Source organism: Eretmochelys imbricata, chromosome 10 (genome assembly GCF_965152235.1).
Source record: "Eretmochelys imbricata isolate rEreImb1 chromosome 10, rEreImb1.hap1, whole genome shotgun sequence".
Taxonomy (NCBI): domain Eukaryota; kingdom Metazoa; phylum Chordata; order Testudines; family Cheloniidae; genus Eretmochelys; species Eretmochelys imbricata.
The window spans coordinates 18,207,776-18,228,272 of NC_135581.1; the positions used below are offsets into that span (position 1 = coordinate 18,207,776).

At 37.5% G+C, this 20,497-nt stretch overlaps 1 protein-coding gene across 3 annotated transcripts in view; it reads left to right on the forward strand.

Moving 5' to 3' along the window:
* The window catches only part of SMG1 (SMG1 nonsense mediated mRNA decay associated PI3K related kinase), a 119,226-nt gene that overhangs the window by 30,623 nt on the left and 68,106 nt on the right, over positions 1–20,497 (forward strand). For all 3 annotated transcript variants that reach the window (XM_077829098.1, XM_077829097.1, XM_077829099.1), the window contains 10 exons: positions 2,235–2,371; positions 7,668–7,726; positions 10,491–10,704; positions 13,666–13,791; positions 13,889–13,961; positions 14,884–14,981; positions 16,002–16,175; positions 17,876–18,100; positions 18,949–19,050; positions 19,722–19,991. In XM_077829098.1, coding sequence (XP_077685224.1) covers positions 2,235–2,371; positions 7,668–7,726; positions 10,491–10,704; positions 13,666–13,791; positions 13,889–13,961; positions 14,884–14,981; positions 16,002–16,175; positions 17,876–18,100; positions 18,949–19,050; positions 19,722–19,991 — 1,478 coding nt within the window. The remainder of the gene's footprint in view (positions 1–2,234; positions 2,372–7,667; positions 7,727–10,490; positions 10,705–13,665; positions 13,792–13,888; positions 13,962–14,883; positions 14,982–16,001; positions 16,176–17,875; positions 18,101–18,948; positions 19,051–19,721; positions 19,992–20,497) is intronic.

A 20,497-nucleotide genomic window follows, 5' to 3' on the forward strand; every position in this document is an offset into this window, starting at 1 on the left:
AAGCTTATGCCCAAACAAATTTGTTAGTCTCTAAGGTACCACAAGGACTTCTCGTTGTTTTTGCTGATACAGACTAACATGGCTACCCCTCTGAAACCTGTCATCTTATACAGGGCTCCAACTCGCCTATCAGTAATAACCTTGTGGACCATGGAATGGTACATCTCAAATGAAGGTACTGGTCAGGTAGTAAATTGATCACTCATTCACTAAACAATACAAAACTTATGTGGAGTCCATACTCAACACAACATTTGGACGGAAAGGTTTGCATGTAGTAGTAACTTGTTAACTTACATTTATTTTATATTACTGTGGCACAAAAGAAGCCCCGACTGAGATCATAGCCCCATTTGCTCTGTACATACACATATATTATAAACAGTCCCTGCCCAGAAGATCTTGGAGTCTTAAACAAGACAGAGAGGATGGAAGAAATAAGTATGATGCCTATTTTACAGATAAAAAATTCTGTATTTGTCTCTCTTCTAACATTAAAACAACATGACCTGCCACCCTCGGTGGAGTGTCAGTACTTAAAACAAAAACAGTTCCTAATCTTTCAGTTTGGTGTGGATGCCCTAGGCCTGCTAAAGGCCCCAGAGTGACAGGAAACCTTGGAAATGCCTCATAAACTCCCCAAGTCCATGTCTGCTATATATGCTTTATATATGCTTTAGTCTGGAGTTCTTTGTGTAAGCATATGAAGGTGAGTTATCACAGCCCTTAAAAGAATCTCAGTAGCAGAGCATATTACAGAATGTTACAAATGCTTCTGTGGATCTCAGGCTATGCCTGACACAGCAAAAGATTCTATTCAAAATGTATTGGACTCCACGGAGGTTTTGCAAGATGAGGGCTTTGTCCTCTGATGTAAGTTGGTGTTGTAATAGAGAAAAAGGAACCCTTCTGCATGCTATGGGACTGTCGAACAGCCAGGCAGTTGTGGAAAGAGGTGGACACAAGTGATACGCTTCTTCAACCAGACCTCAGTTTAAAATTATTTCCTAGGTTATGTACCTACTATGCTTGGTTTAACTCCACCACAAGACTTTGATTCTTGAGGGTTGCCATGATTATGAAGCTCATGATTTTACAAAAAATGAAGGAGTAGGCTTATGCCCGGAATAGAGCAATAGTATTCGGACCTGTCTGAGTGAGCAGCAAAAGAAAGAATATCTTACCAATATTGAGAGCACTTATATGAATTGGAAGAAATTTGGACCCTGTTTCTTGATACACTTGGATAAAGAATGCAGACAGCTCAAGGAATACAGACTTCCATTCTATCTGACTCCTCTGCTTTTTTTCCTCTCCTTTCATCCCCCCAGATCTCGCCTTCCCTTTTTTGGCTATTTGTGTGTATTTTTATTGTTACCTCAATCCTAACATGTTGTCTCTGTGCAGTATTGTTTTATTTTTGTATTGTCTAGTCTTGCATCTTTGACAAGCTGTAAAATTGCATAATTTTATTGAATAGCCTATGAAATGGGTGGTATTTGGTAACATACAAGCTGTAAATTGTTTACTTTTTGTATTTTTTGTTTCTTTATGAATACTAATAAAAATGATTGTCAAATCTGTGTTCTACTGTTCTGAATTTCTGAAAATGTGTTGTTTCATTCCAGTTAAAATCTCTCCTGCTTGGGACATCAGCTGCTAAGATTTCATTTTAAGATCTTTGGGCCTGAATATACTGGAGATTAGGAAAGTTTTATATTCCCCTGAAAACATCCTTTCTGTTAATAGTTAGGGAGAATAGGATCCTATAAGAAGTGGAGACATAATTACAGTAAAGGTATTCTGTTTTGTTTTATAAGTAGAAGACCCTGCTGCAGAGGCAGGAAAACAGAGCTGTTCAAAACAGTTAACCTGTTCTTATTGTTAATCCATCATAAAATTAAATTTATTTCAGTTTTGAAGTTATTGCTCTTCAACAGGCAGGGTTAGCCTAATGCTGTAACCACAGGTTTTGTTCTGCCTAAGAGCAACAAGGAGACCAAAGAGACATTATAGAGTGTGTACTATTTGCTAAAGAGAAGAAATTTTCAGGTATCTGAACCCATTTTTCTATTTCATTTTTTTAATTTGAGGCTAAGGTAAAGACAAAAATAAAACTGGGTTTTGTTTTTTCTCAAGAAATGGCTATGCTATTAAAAATATACCCATGAATATAAGTTCAGCTTGCTTAGTAAATACTCATACACCATTATAGAGAAAAAAATATTTTTCAGAGCGATCGTTGTCTTATTCTGACGAGTCTCGACTGTCAAATCTTCTTCGGAGAATTACTCGGGAAGACGACAGAGACCGAAGACTGGCTACTGTAAAGCAATTGAAAGAATTTATTCAGCAACCAGAAAACAAACTGGTTAGTAATGTTAACATGCAGTTCCATGTATCATTAAAATGTATAATATGTTCATTTTCTAAATCAATTTTCTAAACGTTTGACTACTGAAGTGTAGGCTGGGTTAATGCACTTGGTTTTTTTTGTTTTTTTTTAAAGGGTAAACATTTCTGGGCCATGTGCCCTTTCTGTAGCGTTCAGGAAATGATTTATAGCTTGATTACTTAAGACATTTGCCTCAAAGCAAAACCACAAAATACGTGTGAGCCCAAGATGTAAATACAACATCCATTGTACAGCAGTCAGTCTGGTCTTTTTCTTCTGACTGGAAATATTTTCTTGATGAATTAAGTGCATTTTTACTTGAATTGAAATGATTTTCTTGTATTCAAAATAATAATTAACTTGAATATTTTTATTAAAAATTGAATACTTATATAAATCATGGATTACTGTGGCAAGGTTCGCAGCTGAGGGAAATACAATTTTCTAGAAAATACAGATGGGGGGAGGGAAGAGCTTCCTACAATGGTACTTGGGGAACCAGAAGCACCCCATCCCCATTTCAATTATGAGCTAGCTTGATGCAAATATCATTGTCTCACCAGTAGTTTCCCAGCTGTTGAACAGGGACGGGTGATAGATTAGAATCCTGTGAAACCTGCGTGATAGATTATTTCAGAAAAACGAATATTTGCTTAACACCAACCTCTCAGATCTCTCTGAAGGGCAAAATAGAACCACTGAAGCATGAACCTACTACTCCTTCCAGGGATCGCTGTCAAGTTAGCAAAATCTCATCGTTAACTGTATAATATAATAAATCTGAATCCTGTCCATTACCAGGATTGGATTGATAGTTAATGATTAAAGGGCAGTCTCTGTGTTGCAAACCAGACTTAAAGCCAGTTAAAAGGGGCAAGGTCATAAGAGGGCTCCACATGGAGTTAATTTTGCTATAGCCATCTTACTATCTTTGCCCAAATAGGAAAGATTATGGAAAAATAGCTTTAGTTCCACTGCAGCCCTCTGACTTACTTCATCCTTGATCCTGTGTAACAGGATAGCTTGCACCTTTTAAAGGTGAGAGGCCTGGGGCCAGCTAATCTTAGGGAAGTAGGCACACCTTTGCAGGGATCAGGTTAGTTCCCTATAAGAGCAGCAGGAACCTGCAGAGAGAGGGGATACTCAAGGAGAGAGAACCAGAGGAAGCTGTGACAGAGACTGTAGAAGAGTTGTTGTGCACACGAGACCTTTGTCCAGGCAGAAGGGTTTGGGCCTGGAAGACAGAGAACAAGGCTGAGGACCAGGGAGAGCAGATTCCATGGGAAAAGAGAGACTTCAGCCAGGTGGGGCTGAGAGTGGCTTGCCAAGACCGGAAAGAGCTGGGGGGAGAAAAGAAGTCCCAGGACTGAGGATAATTTTGCCTTTCATGCCAATAAATTAGATCCTAGGAGAAGGGGTGTTATTTAAGGAGCCCCTTGAAGGGGGGAAATTGAGGCAGGGTTGCCTGTTGAGTGACTTCGGCTGCGAGAGGGCGCGGAAGGCAGTCCTTATGATGAAACTCTGGCTGCAGGCCTTTACCATGAGACTGCGCTGCAATTGTTAATTGATATCTTAGCAATAGACTGAGTTCAGATATTGTCTGTGTTGATTATTTTAGGTCAGCTACCATAAGGGGCACAAGTCCAGTTTGCAAGTTGGAAGTCAAAGCTTTGTGAGCCCATCTAGTATTTTAAAAATGAACTGAAACAGAGAAGACATTGCATTTGTCTCCTCTAAATACAAATTTGCTACCATGAAGGCATCCAGTCTGGCCACAACAGAAATATTACTGTTTCTTGGAGAAGGCAGCCTTGATTCAGTAGACAGTATACCTCTCAAAGACATTCTGGTGGTTAGGGCTTCCTTGTTCTGGAAGAAAGTGTTTTGCCTCCTCTGAATCACTGTTAGACACAATAAGAGTCTTCTAATCCCATTCTGCAATTTACAAAGGTTTGGCATTATAGACCTGAGGTGTGAGAAACAAAGAGCAAATTTGCCAGTATTTACTTGTTGGCGAGAGAATGAATCTATGCAGGTAAAATAGCTACATGGGATATTTATGAATCTCCTGTTCTGCAGCAATTGGTGCTGAGTTCAACAGTCTTGCTATAACATCAGAGGCTTCTTTTGAAAATCATATAAATGTTTTTCCCTCTTAAAGTTTAAACCAGTACACTTTTCTCATGCAAATGAGACCTACATCAGTTACTCTCCTTTAGCTTATTTTACAGTAACTGTAAAGTTTTTCCTTCTGAAAATCAGTGTGGTGTTGATTTCTGCATCATATTGAGTATCTTCTTTTATTGAATAAATCTTGTTTGGTCTTGATTATTAAAAACGAGGAAATGCTTATTCCATTAAGGATTCCTACTGTCTATCAGGCATATGAGAGGAGCTATTATATATATGTCTTTAAAAAAATAAATAAAGGCATAAGAATACTCCCAGTGAAGTGCATGCCTGTTTTATGCTTTTCATAGCCACAATGCTGTTAAAACTTCTGAAGGAACCCACTACTCATAAAAAGTCTTATCTGATGCTGATTGGAATAAAAATTAAGCATAAGTAGCTGGGAGGTCAGACTACTTTTACATGTGAATTTTAGTTCAAATGTATTTATAAGCATCTTTTTGGAATCTAACATAGGCCTGTTGCCCTCCCACCCCTTGTGGATCTTACATGTTTTAGGCTTAGTTGTAACTGTCAAGCTCTCCAGTGGCCTTGGGATTTTTCACACATATGCTCAGAAGAAAATACTGATGGGCATCTGTGAGCATTTCATGTTGTTTATTTTGGGGTGGAGTATAAGTGTGTGTGTGTGTGTGTGTGTGTGTGTGTGTTTTAATGTGGGAGAAGTTAAGACTCCTCAAAATGGGACAGTTGAGAGCACTGTCATCATTTTAGTTTGCTAGCATGAAAGCAGGACTTCAAAATTAAGGGTTAGCCTAGCTGAAAATATGAGGACTTGCTAAAAATCTCTTCATCTCATTTCATTTTACTTGTAGGATCTTGGCTCAGGCTCTCACTATTTATTAGTCAACCTCTTCCCCTGCCCTTCTCCATCCTCAATCCAACCTCAGTTTTTCATAATCTTTTTAATTTAGACTTTTCATAACACTAGGGAAGATACAGTAGACTTGCAGATATATTTCTCAGAACACAGTGCTAATGCCCATCAAACTTGTCCTTAACTCAACAGTGAAGGAAGTTTTAGGGTAGACCCACAAACAATTAGAACAGTAAGTATCATACTTCTCACACGTGGCCTGTCAGAACATTGTCAAAGCCTCTCCACAGTGTCAAACTTTTAATATATTTTTAAAGGAAATATTTTCTTTAACTTAGACCATTCCAGGAAGTACACTTTTCATCACTGAAATTTTTAGCTATGAGCGGATAATGTTCTTGACATAATCTTGAGCCAAAACTTTAAAACCTACTCAAGACAAAGATTTTTAGTGAGCCATAATATCTGTAGGCACTAGATCAGGGGTGGGCAACAGGGGTGGGCAAACGTTTTGGCCCAAGGGCCACATCTGGGTATGGAAATTGTATGGTGGGCCATGAATGCTCACGATATTGGGGGTTGGGGCGTGGGAGGGGGTGAGAGCTCCAGCTGGGGGTGTGGGCTCTGGGGTGCAGGAGGGTGGGACCAAGGGGTTCAAAGGGCAGGAGTGGGATCCGGGTTGGGGCATGGGAGGAGGTTGGGGTGCAGACTCCAGGCAGTGCTTACCTCAAGCAGCTCCTGGAAGCAGCAGCATGTTCCCCCTCTGACTCCTACACAGAGGTGTGGCCAGGTGGCTCTGAACGCTGCCCCGTTCGCAGGCGCTGCCCCTGCAGCTCCCATTGGCCCTGTTTGCTGGCCAATAGGAGCTGCAGGGTGGCGCTTGGGGAAGGGGCAGGGGCCGTGTGCGGAGCAGAGCTGCATAGAGCAAGCCCCTGACCCCGCTCCATGGCAGGAGCTCGAGGGCCAGATTAAAATGTCTGAAGGCTCGGACGCGGCCCCCGGGCCATAGTTTGCCCACCCCTGCACTAGATGCCACCACCGTTTTTGCATTCTGTCTTGCAAAGCCTGCATAAGTCTTTCCCTTCCTTGTTCCATGGTATCCTGTGCCTTTTCATACTTTCTTTCCCAGAAGCAAAGGTTCCCCAACTTGTTTTATAATGACACCATGGTATTCTGAGGGAGTCGAGCACGCAGTCCCTCTCATTTTGCCATTGTTTTCTGAAATGGATCAGCATTGATCAGAATGTAAGATTTTTGAAGTGACCATACACTTTTTCCCCCAAGCACATTAGAAGGTAAACATGTTTTATAAATAAAAAAACCCATAAAAGTAGGAGTATTCGTTTTTAAACATGTCATGTTTTTTGTTATAGTGCCGAACGCTATTGCAATTGATGTATTTTTGTTTGACCGTGCATTGCAGTATATACCATGCAAGTAACTATTCCTCTAGCTTCAGCAATAATTTCCTTTGCAGAATAAGAGATGTTACTGTTTTCCAAAGTTAGGATCACCTAACAAAACATGCTTTTTTTTATTTTTTATTTTTTTTAATAAATACCCCCCAGCCTTAATTAATCAATTAAAGGGTTATTCTGCTGATATACCTGATGGTCAGCATAAAATTGTGTACCAGTAGAAGACATGACAGTAGAATCTCAGAGTTACGAACACCTTGGGAATGGAGGTTCGAAATGTTCGTAACTCTGAACAAAACATTATGGTGGTTCTTTTAAAAGTTTACAACTAAACATTGACTTAATACAGCTTTGAAACTTTACTATGCAGAAGAAAAATTCTGCTTTCCTTTTTTTTTTAAGTTGTTTACATTTAACACAATATTATATTGTGTTTTTGGGGTTTTTTGTGTCTCTTCTGCTGCCTGATTGCATACTTCCGGTTCCAAATGAGGTGTCTGGTTGATTGGGCAATTTGTAATTCTGGTGTTTGTAACTCTAAAGTTCTACTGTACTGGAGATAAGGCTCTCTTCATGTTTGTGATGCAACAGTATTAGTGAGAACTACGTTTAGGCTTAATTGCAGTATGTTAGTAAGCTTTTCTAGCCAGTGCAGATAGGTATGAAACATAATCTGTAGCACAATATTACAAATCTATTTAAAATAATTCATAGCTGTGTATGATGTCCAGCAAAGATATAATAGTAGTCCACTGTTGCTAATAATGTTTTAATGTGAGTGTAGGAAGGGTCTAAATTGCAGTAGCAATTGTGACAGTTTTAAGTGTATATCCTTTAACTATTGCAGGTACTAGTTAAACAACTGGATAATATCCTGACTGCCATACATGATGTGCTTAACGAAAGGTAAGCTGCAATAAGCTAGAAAAATGAAGCAGTCCAAAAGTTTTAAAGGGAAACTGTCCACTTGAATGTTTTCAAATTGACTAATTTCTAAAATGTCTATTTTCTTATAGAGCACCTTTTCAAATATTGTGCCCTGACTTAAAATAAAAAGTCCTCTTAAACATTTTTAAGTGCTTTTCTGCTCCTGTGTTAACAGCAAAGGTGAAACTGACTGTTGGAAGTATGTAGAGTCAGTTTCACAAAGTAAACACAGTGCAAAAAGACATTTTTCTCCAACTGTCTATGAAGTAATACTTCATAGGCATGACAAGCTATATGAGTAGGGTGGGATTTTAAAAAATGCTTAAGGGAGTTGGGGTTCCAACTCTCAGGCATGTCAGAAAATGCCACCCACATTGCTGAAGTGCAAAAATGACACACACCTTATATTTCTGAGGTGTTTACTTTTTTTCAAATCTTAGATGCTACTTTTAACAAGAACATGGACAGAATTTTAATGTAGAAACGTGATTGTTGTTTGTTATTATCCCTGTAACTGAAAGGTTGTATAACATCATTGACAGGTTTCAGAGTAGCAGCCGTGTTAGTCTGTATTCACAAAAAGAAAAGGAGTACTTGTGGCACCTTAGAGACTAACCAATTTATCTGAGCATAAGCTTTCGTGAGCTACAGCCGTTGAAGTGAGCTGTAGCTCACGAAAGCTTATGCTCAAATAAATTGGTTAGTCTCAAAGGTGCCACAAGTACTCCTTTTCTTAACATCATTGACGCTTGTTTATTCTCAATTGGTATACTTAAAATGTAGATTAGTATGTAAGATTAAGTATAAATGCTCATTAGTAGCCATAGGTATTTTGACAAACTTTTATTTGGTGGTCATTGCAGCAGAAAGCCTCTCTTGGCTTTCATCCAACATGATACACTATATGTACTACATTACAATCAACTTCCTAATCCTTACAAGTTGCCAAGGATACTTTCACAAAGCTACTGGTCCTGTTTCACGATGTATATTGAGCTGACCACTGTTTAGTAAAAGTCACTAATATCCCTGTTCAGATATTAAAATAATTCTTCAGTTGACATTTTTTTGTTTCAAATTCAGGAGATCTTTCATGAACAAGTTCTACAAAATAAAAAAAATTAACTTGAGCTTATTTTTCAACAACTCGTTCATATTATATCCATCTGCAATTTGCATCTCTCCATAATAGTTTCCTATTCCTTTGTTTATATAGTAGCTTTTTTCTAAAATTTCTGCAGACAACCAAATCCCCTCTTGTCTCTGTCGCTATACATGAAGGGGACATTAGATATGGTTACAAGGAAGTAAAATTTTACACAACTAGAATTTTACATAACTAACCTCTGGAACTAAGTGCAACTAGAAATCATTGGGGCTAAGAATTTAAGTAGGACTCAAAAGAGAGTGATCCGTTTGTATGGGTAAATAAGAACATCCATAATTGCATTAGACTCAAAATACCTTTTTAGAAGGGGTGTGTGTGTGTGTGTATGGGCATAAGCAAACCCACTAAGTGACAGGGGTTAGAAGGAAGCTTCTTTTGTGAGCAGGTTATTCCCTCATTGTCTGCTATGGGGTTTTTTGCACCCTTCTCTGAAATATCTAGTGCAACTGCTAAACAGGATACTGATCTACACAGACTGCTGATTTGATCTGGTATTGTACGTAATTCCTAGGTTCCTAAATAACGAAAATAATTCAGACATTAAGCATTGGCATTTTTTTAACTTAACCTGAAAGTTCAATTTCACGACAGTAGCTTCTGAATCTGTCAGTTTTATTTTGCTGTGTTTTCTGCTGGCTGAATTAAATAGTTGGACTCTTCAAGTTTTTAAATTTTATACCTAGAATACTGGAGCTTTATTATAATGTAAAGGAAGTAAGTTATCTTTGGGGGGTTGGAAGCGAGAGAACCCAAGTTTCATTCATTTGAATATCTAATTATAGGAGCATACAGATTACAGAAATTTTATGCCAAATGCAACCTTGGTACCTATGTGCTATAACTTAAATTAAAATAAAATTAATATTAAATGTTACATATAAAAAATAAATTAGTATTTTTTTAAGCATCCCCCATTCGCCAATAGACAAACTTCATACAAGCAAAGAAACACCGTCCAACTAAAAGCTAAATGAAAACTGTTTTACATGGTTTCTAGAAAGTGGCCAGACATAAGTTTTCATGTAGTGTGAGAGGGAGTGAGTTCCAGAGGGTCTCCCATTAAGAGTGCATTGCCATAGGCCACAATGAGGTCATTTTGTAGGGTTGCCAGAAGAACACCTGAGTAGATAGAATCTGTTGCAAGTGGAGCATGGAAGAGAGGTGGTGTCTGAGGTAGCCAGGCCCTGAACTTTATCTCTACTCTGTATTCTTGTATCTAAAGTCAACTGTCTGTTTACTTGAGGAGATTTGTTCATCAGATGGCAGGTCTAAAATAGTTTTGCCAATCTAACTGTAGTATTATCCATATTTATATAGACTTGTTTAGTGGAAATCCATTTCTTATTATTCATTTTTACATAACTGATCTAAATGGCTGGTGCAGCTATTTAGTGGAAGGAATACAATAGCTTCATATATACACGCCTTTTTTGCATTAGAAATGATTGCTTGTGCAAACTTTTTTACTGAATATGTTCAAGATTTTTTCTGTTCTTGTACTTGTTCACTGTGTAAAAAGGTCTAACTGCTTTTACCTTCTGAAAGCTTAAATTAATTTTTTTTGTATAAATACAGTAGCAAATTGCTTCAGGAACTGAGACAAGAGGGAGCTTGCTGTCTTGGCCTTCTTTGTGCTTCTTTGAGCTACGAGGCTGAGAAGATCTTTAAATGGATTTTTAGCAAATTTAGCTCATCCACTAAAGATGAAGTTAAACTTCTTTACTTGTGTGCAACCTACAAAGCACTAGAGACTGTGGGAGAAAAGAAAGCCTTTTCATCTGTAATGCAGGTAAGAATAAAAGTTAAAATTGGGGCATTATTGCTTTTCTGGTATTTTATTGATGCACAGCTTGAATCAAATCATTGCTTTTACTAAAATGAAGACATGAAGAGTAAGCAGTCAGGGTGTTAGAATAATAGAGATACATAACCCTGTGGAAAAACACATTTTACATATGGAATAGAAAAGTTTAATATTTTATGAGATTTAAGTTTACTTTTCCTTTAAAAATGTGATTTGAATTTGATGTCTGGATTATAGTTTGAAAAATCTTTATATAGTAAGGATGTGTGAAATGTCCTTCTTTATTCTGTTCTTGGTTAATATCTAGTCTGTAAGTGTTTTAGAACTAAAACTACTATTTTATCTCACTTCTTGTGACCTTGCTGCCTGCTCTTGGTTATTATAGCATTTTTTTCCACCTTTTTACTTGATTAAACTGGAAGACTTGGCAGCAGAACTTGCCAGACCCTCCCTCCCTCCCCTTGAAAAATTATTTTCAGTCACAGGGACATCTGAAATATCACCTGTCCAGTATGAGGGCTGTGAAATATTTAAAATAAGCCTGGTGGCTGGAAGGTCCACCAGAGCACTAGCTTGTATTTGCCTTGTATTTTAATTTGTACCTTTTTACTCTTCATCCCGTTTTGTTCTTGTGAGTATTCATGATTTCATCAGTTCCCTGGGTTGTTTTTGGTTGGGAGACCTGCCTACGCTTAAAAGGGTTTTCTGGTATAGATCTACTGGTAGAGTTATGTTGGCAAACTGCCCTAGATGGAAATGTTCTTTTGCTAGTATAGCTTAAACCAATTTCTAAAATGGAGTAAGGCTTTGTCTGTATTTAAAAGTTTTTTGCTGGCATAATTATGACTGACATAGTTATGCTGGCAAAAGCCCTAGTATAGATGGCCATTCTGGCAAACCTTCTAGTGTAGACAGAAATTATATTAGTAAAAGAGTTTTATTGCCAATATAGCTTATGCCAGTTCCCAAATAAACTTTACTGGCAAAAGGACTCTTGCCAGTATAGCTGTGTCTACACTAGGTTTTTGTTTTTTCTCCTCCTATCCTTGACCGACAGCTATGCTGGCAAAAGCCATAGTATAGAAGCAGGTACAGTGGCAGAAAATTCATCTTGCCAGTATACCTTATTTTGTTCAGGGAACTGGTAAGAGTTGTACTGGCAGTAAAACTCTTTTGCCAGTATAAGTTGCATTTATATTAGAAGAGTATGCTAGAATAGTTACAGTGGTATAACTATACTGGCAAACCTTTTGTAGCGTAGACCAGGCCTAAGGACTCTTACCAGTTTAACTGCATCTATACTAGGGCTTTAGCTGGCATAGCTGTGTCAGTCAAGGTTGGAGAGAAATCACACACCTTACCGATATAGCTATTCTGACAAAAGTTTTAAGTGTAGACCAGGCCCACACCTGTAGCATATTTGCTATGCTCGTTTTGAAATGCTAAACTTTTTTTTCCACGGTCACTTATGAGGATTCCTTCAGTGGAAGAAGTCTGTAAGGAAAAAATGCTAATTATGGTCAAGGAGCTCATTTCATTTAGTGGTCTCTTCAGTTAGCCTTTGGCCTGAGGTACCTTACACTTTTTTCCATCTCTCAAATGTTTTATTATGACGTGGCTGTAGCTCCCCCCTTCCCTTCTCCAGACAGTCGCTCCAAACTAAAAACATTTGTGATTTACCCGGGGGATCAGCCTACAGTAAACCCCAAATGTTTGGGTAAAAAGTATTCAGACTCTCTTTTAAAAGGTGTTAATTGTCAGTCAGTTAAGTCAAGAGAAACTGTAGAGAAACAAGGCATGAGTTTATGCTTTACCTTTGATTGTGTCTACAATCTGGAGACTTGATCTGCACTTAAAAATTAGGTTGACATAGCTATGCCATTCAAGGCTGTGAACAATTTCATCCGCTGAGAACTGTAATTAGGTTGACCTAACCCTGGCGTAGTTGTGGCTAGGTCGATGGAATAGTTCTTCCATCAACCTAGGTACCACTAAGCTGCAGTGCTGTAGCTGTGTTATTGTAGTTTGTGTAGTGTAGACATACCCTTAATTTGGGTGGTGGTGTTCCTACATCGATGGAAAAAACCCTTCTATTGACATGTCTGTGCTCCAGGGTTATGCTGGCATAGCCACGCTCACATTGGAAGGGGTTTTTCCATCCGTGTAGGAACACTGCCTCCGCAAATGAAATTAGCTATGTTGACGGAAACATTCTTCCGTCAACATAGTTGCATCTACACGGGGGGAGATCTACATAGTTGGCGGGGAAGGTCAGCATAGCTGTGTGATCAGGGGTATGTTGTTTTCACACCCCTGATCAGTGTAGCTATGTAGATTTAACTTGTAAGTGTGTAGGCCAGGCCTTAGGAAAGACCAGGCTTCTCCCTAGGCTAAAGCATGAATGCTTGTAGCCTGGATCAAAGTGAAGAGTGACCACTTAGTCTTTATGAATGTTAAATATCTCCTAACTGGATGTAAAAAGTCTAGTGAAGACAAGCCCTTTGTGAACCTCAGGTATTTTGGAATACCCATCCACACGTTCAGCCCAGGCAAGTGTTAGAAGAATTGTTAGGGGAACCTTCAAGTCTTTTGTAGTTTGTTGGAAACCCTAACACCATGCAAGCCCTCTCCCAGGTAGCCTTATTAGTCTCTGTAATTCCTAGTAAGCTTAAATAAATTTGTCATTGTTAACCTATCACTTTCCCCCCCTTTCACACGTTGGCATTTCCATGTTTCATAGGAAGGCAGAAAATATATACTATACATCAAAATGCTATGCAAGTACCTGTTGCTTGAATCTTAACAATGAGCACCCATCTGTTTTGTATCAGATCTATCTTATGCCAGTCAAGGTTACAATTGATTTAACAGCATTCATGACTTTTCAATATTTTTGAATAAGCTGAAATGACTAGTAACTTTTTTTAATTTGTGACTCTTCTTAAGCTTGTAATGACCAGCCTGCAGTCCATTCTAGAAAATGTGGATACACCAGAGTTACTGTGCAAATGTGTCAAGTGCATCCTTCTGGTGTCCCGATGTTACCCACATATTTTCAGCACCAATTTTAGGGTAAGCTTGTGCCTGAATTTTTTCTGCCCCCTTTTATCGTATAAAACATTGACATAGCACATCACATAGGTGATTTACCTTTTTCATTGCTTTCAAGGACACAGTTGACATATTGGTTGGGTGGCATATAGATCACACTCAGAAACCTTCTCTGACACAGCAGGTGTCTGGTAAGTCTGGCCTACAAAATCGTTACATGTGATGACCTACTATTAGTGTTCTGCTCCACCTTGTGGAGGATGTGGATTTATTTCTAAGTGTTACTCACTGCCACTGCGCGCACACTGCCGTGGAGGCAACCTGCCTGATCCCCAGACAGAGGATGCCTCTTGTCACTCAGTGGCAACCCCTCCATGTAAGTGGCATTCATTAATTATTAAAAGTCCAATGCAGTTCCTTCCCACATGGGGTAAAGGAGTTTACATAAAAACAAACAAACAAAAAAAGTCCGGTTATATGGGAGACTTAGTGTATTAACAGAACTCAGAACCAAAAAACCTATTGTCATATACCATTCATGTCAGTCAGTTAAAATTTAATTAAAGGACATTTTAGCCAGCCTACATTTAAACATCATTTGCTTTCTCTGTTAGAGAAAATTAATTCATTCTTATAGTTATCAACCCTTAAGCAACTCCTGAAAACATAACCTCCTTCTTGTGCACCTTTTAAAAATAACGTGTTAGAAAAAAGGAAGGATGGATTGGGATTCAGGAGACAAGTTAATTTTCTGGCTTTACCACAGACTTCCTGTGATGACTTTGGGCATGTCACTTAATCTCTCTATCCCTCAGGCGCTCATCTGTAAAAGGGGACTAATGTTTCCTTTGTCTGTTTAAATTGTAGACTCTTTCTTACAATGTATTTATGCAGTGTCTAGTCCAGTATGACCCCAATCTCCTTGAGGCTCCTTGGGTTACTGTAATACAGATAATTATAAATAAAAATGATTTTGTTCTTAAAAAAAAAAAAAAAGAAAGATAAATTTAAATGAGTCATCTTTTCCATCCTTCAGTAATATGTATCTGAAATTTTATACCTGTGTTCTACTTTGCTTGTAACAATCTGTTTCACTTGGTTTAACTTATACAGGATGGCTACAGAGCTTGGAGCCATTTTGGGTAGCTGATCTTGCTTTTTCCACCACACTTTTGGGTCAGTTTCTAGAGGATATGGAGGCATATGCTGAGGTAAGCAAAGTTTATTGTGAAGCAGCATTAAGAGTTCTAAAATAATTAAGATATATTATAGCCATAAAGGCCTGTTTGAAGAGCTCTGTGTAAGCTTGAAAACTCATCTCTCTCCAACATAAGTTTATCCAATAAAAGGTATTACCTCACCCACCTTGTGTGTCTGATCATATTACCTTGTTTTGTTAAGTTTATAGAAAGTATGTTGAAAGTAAGGTGTGGGGTTGATGGGAGGGGACTCAAATGCTGCATACGCTTGTAGAAAATAAAATAAAATATAAAGGTGCTTGCATACTGATGTGCTTCTTGGATGAAATTCTAGCCCCATTAAAGTCAGCCCCTCTTGTTTTTAGGAAGTCTAATTTTGAGGATGGGAATAGGGAAGAAACAATGATCTTTTGTAACAGATTAGTCAGTTAGCTCTGGGATGTGTTTAAGACATGCATATTGAAACACTGGGGTGCAATATTGCATTTTCTTAGAGAGACAAGGTAGGTGACGTAATGTCTTTTATTGAACCAGCCAGCTTCTGTTGGTGAGAGAGACAAGCTTTTCTTAGCATTTTCTGCTAGTTTGTAATGTTGTCGTCGTCATGATTTCCTGTTAAAACAGATGAGATGACATTGAGATGTTCACAATAATTGAAAGGACGACATAAAAAAGAAAGTTGCTTCTTAAATATTATTTAATATGGTACCTGGTTTTATTTTGCTATAAATTACAACAATAATGCATCTGTAATTTGTACACCAGTAATCTATCTTAAAATTTGTGGTGACTGTATACACAGAGCTAATGTAAATACAGTTTTCCAGACATTTTGTGTTGCTTGTCATCTTTAACTAACAATTATAATTACAGCTTGTTGAAGCTATAGTGTAAAGAGAGAACTCTGGTGTTGTCATATTTATTGTGATACATTTGGGATACGTCTGATATTAAAACTGAATTTTATATATATTTTGTCTATATTAGAACTGCTTGTACTTACTACTTAATGACATAAATTTTCCTATCTAGGACCTCAGCCATGTGGCCTCTGGAGAATCAGTGGACGAAGATATTCCTCCTCCTTCAGTATCACTACCTAAATTAGCTGCACTTCTTCGGGTTTTCAGCACTGTGGTGAGGAGTATTGGGGAACGCTTCAGCCCAATTAGAGGACAACCAATTACTGAAGCATATGTAACTGATGTAAGATTTCAGAACATGTTTCATGCTACTTATTAAGAAATATGTGCTGGTAAATTTATTGTAAATAATGAAACCCAACATCCATATTTTTTGCAAAATTTGGTAGCGTACAAATGTACTCATGGTCAACTTTACTGAAGGACTAGATTTGTCTGACAGCTAATAGAATCTGATTTAATATTTAGTGGTGATTGTGACAGAGACCTGTGATAGCTATATGTACCAGAAACCACAATGTATTTGATGTAAGTATTTTTCCAAAGGTTTTTCAGTCTGACCTGGCTATAGACCTTTGTTATGATCTGTTCAAATTATCATGGTGCAAATTATCATGATGCTTTAAAAAAGCTGGAGTATAATTATAACCAGCTAAAGGTTTGTACTTTATCCCTTTCTAATCTCCATCTAGTTGAAATCTGGTATATAAGAAGTTTTTCATTTTAGAGTATCTTTTGGAATAGATACTATTGCACAGTATGAGAAGGTGACTTTTGTTCTTACGTTGGTAATACAAAAATAATTAATGGGTTACAATCACAGTTAAAGCGACATCCAATTTAATCAAAACAAGAACACTCAGGAATAAGGTCCTGATTCTGCAGTTGAATCTGAGTGGGTAGACCTATGCCTGTACAGAATCCCATTGATATGCCTGCAAGGAGTTCCAGATTTAAGGGTCCACCTGCACAGATTTCATTATTGGGATCTAAAGTTGTCTGAGTGACATGTGCAGGCACTGAAATATGAGACCCTTGTGGGACAAGTTAAGAAAAGAAGACCAGTTCTTTTCTCACTGAAGGCAATAGAAGTTCTAACATTGACTTCAGTTCAACATGTATAGGACCCAAAGTAATTACTTTAACTCTGTGTTTCTGTGCTTCTTTTAGTTCATTGTCTTTAAAATTATTCTAAATTTGGGGTTGTTGCATTTTTGTATTTAATGAAAATATAAATGCACATTAAGCATTTTTAATATTTATTTTGACAAAGAACTTGCTCCAGTGCAGAGTAGTGTTGGATTCTGAGATTATTAACAGGAGTGTCATATGTAAGACATGGAAGGCAATTATTCCACTCTACTCTGTACTGGTGAAGCTTCAGATGGAGTACTGTGTCCAGTTTTGGACATCACACTTTTCAGAAAAATGTGGACAAATTAGAGAGAGTCTGGAGGAGAGCAACAAAAATAAGAGGTTTAGAAAACATGAGGAAAGGTTAAAAAGCCTGGACATGTTTAGTCTATAGGAGAGAAGCCCTGAGGAGGGACACAAGTCTTCAAATATGTAAAAGGTTGTTACAAGCAGTGTGGTATTCAATTGTTTTCATGTCCGTCGAGGGTAGGACAAGAAGTAGTCAGCTTAGTTTTCAGCACAAGAGATTTAGGTTAGATATTAAGAAAAACTTTCTAACTCTAAGGATAGTTAAGCACTGAAACAGGTTACCTAAGGAGGTTGTGGAATCCTCATTCTTGGTGGTTTTTAAAAAACAGATTAGATAGACATCTGGCAGGGATGTTTTAGATGTACTTAATCTTGCCTCATCCTGGGGGGATGGGGGAGATTAGATGACCTCTTGAGGTTCCTTCTAGCCCTGCATTTCTGGTTCTGTGTAGTTTCAAATGGATGTGGGTTTTTCCCCTATGCTTAAATAACATCCAGTACTAGTTAAACTGACTTGAATTCACTTTCCTTCTTTTCCAGGTTCTGTACAGAGTAATGAGATGTGTGACTACAGCAAACCAAGTGTTCTTCTCTGAGGCTGTATTGACCGCTGCCAATGAGTGTGTTGGGGTTTTACTCGGTAGTCTGGACCCCAGTATGACTATACACTGTGACATGGTCATCACATATGGCTTAGATCAACTGGAGAATTGCCAGACTTGTGGTACCGATTATATCATCTCGGTCTTGAATTTATTGACACTGGTACATACAAATTCTCATTTTTGTGGGGCTTTATAATTAGAAAAAAATATTTAACATATCTCATTCAGGCACCTGAATTACAAACTGATTTAACAGTAAATCGTGATCTTTGTTTCCTTTTTTTCTATTTCAATGTCTTGTATTCCCCTCCCCCCCCCAAAAAAAAACCCCCAAAACAAACAAAAACCTATCAAATGTTTGTAATCGTTTTGAAAAACTGGTAGAGCTTGTGCTTTTAGCCTTCCTACTTAGTTCTATTACTGAATAGTTTTCAGTTTATCCAAAATAATTTTCCTTTGACTTTGGATAGTGCCTATTCTTTAACCAATATGTTAACTTTCCTCTGCAACTGGTAGCAGTATTTTTGATGAACTGCCAGAGAGACTAGGATTTAGTATGTTTATGCAGTCACTCTGCCATGGCTAAACACTTTGGATAGCGGATGACTTCAGAATATTGATCTCCACAACCTGTGTGTTGGCTAAATAACTGTTTTAACCTCTATTGGCTAAATAACCATATTAGCACATTACCATAGAACTTACGTCCAGCAATCTATATTGGTCATATGCTTGAGTTCCACTTCGGTTGACAAGATAGCATAAAAATAGCCTGTCCTCTGAATATTGAATTTTGGCAGAGCAATTATGTTTTTTCATTAACTTACAAAAGTAACTAATCGGTATCTATGTAACTGATTTCTTAACTCTAATGTAGTCAAATATTTATAAATATCTTTAAGGGGTTCTGATTTATTAAGTTCTGTAAATTAGTGCCATAAATGTGTCTGAATAAAGAATTCAGGCAATTGAAGATGTATATTATCAGTGCTTATGTTTTATCTCTAGATTGTTGAACAAATAAATACAAAATTGCCATCGACATTTGTAGAGAAATTGTTTGTACCAGAATCTAAACTACTTGTACTCCGTTACCATAAGGAGAAAGAGGTAAGAAGTGGATGGTTTCTACTAATATGCTATAGCAATTCTAATACTGTTTTAGAGGAGTGGTATATTATCTGATGGAATTTTGCCCATAAGAAGAACAGTTAGTTGCGTAGATGTCTGAACTCATTAGAAAAACAGAAGCCTAAACTCAGGTTTGGTTATTGTTCATTCGGTTGTGGCATGTGAGGAAACATACTTTGTCACATACCAGACAGAAGAGAATTCTTTTTAATTTGCATAGCATCATTTGTTACAAATATAAATTGGAAGGTGGAAAAGAAAAGGATTACAATCCAGTGTTTACTTGGGGGTTTTTTGTGTGCGCGCTAAATATATTTTAACTCAAAGTTTATTCAGTAGGGCTTTTAGCATATATTTTAAGATTAACTCAATTTTAATTTTAGTTTTAAAGTTGATTCTTAATGGAAGTTCACCTACTTGTGGCAAATAGTCTAATTTGTTTTACTATTGGCTGGTGTAGTTTTGGTACCCTAAAATAATGATCAGCTTAATTTGCCTAGAAGAATTAAAGAAACAGTTAATTATAATAAACTGAAGAGCGAGACACTCAGACCATACATGTTCATAAGTCTTTCTTTCATCTAACAAGAAAGCTTCACTTCAGAAATATCTCACTGTTAAATAACATTTTGAATCTTTTCATTTTCAAGGTTGTTGCAGCAGCCCATGCTGTCTATCAAGCAGTATTGAGCCTGAAGAACATTCCTGTTTTAGAGACTGCTTACAGGTTGATTCTGGGAGAAATGACCTGTGGTCTAAATAGTCTCCTTTGTAGCCTACAACTTCCTGAGGCATGTTCTGAAATCCAGCATGATGCTTTTAAGAACCATGTATTCAATGTGGCTAATGCAAAGTTTGTAGTTATATTTGACCTCAGTGCCCTAACTACTATTGGAAATGCTAAAAACTCATTGATTGGGGTAAGTATTTAACTGCAGTAAAAATAAATACTTTTTTTAATTTTTGCTCAATAAATCATATAATGTTTGGCTTTTATTGATAGATACAAGTCTCTGTGGATTCATGTAATGCATATAATCTTCATTTCATGCGTGCATATATGTACTTAAGGTGTCTTTTTCTTGATACTTCAGTACTTTTGAGGGAGGAATTTTAATAACTTCCATGGTGCAAAATTGTTTGAGATAATTATTTCTAGTCTTAAAGGTGTGATGAAATATAACTTCCACATTACAGTACTTTACTGGGGTGATGGTAATTACTTCTGATGCCGTCAGGACATTCTACTATCTTGATGAGAAAAGAAAGAAACTAAAGTAGTTTCGACATATCTTGCAGTGATCCTCACTGACAATAAAATGCTACCTTGCATTTGATATCGTGTTTTCTGTCTTTTCAAGGTAGAATATAAACCTTTTGGGGCAGTGTATGTATAGGGTGCTTTTAAAAAAAAAAAAAAAAAAGG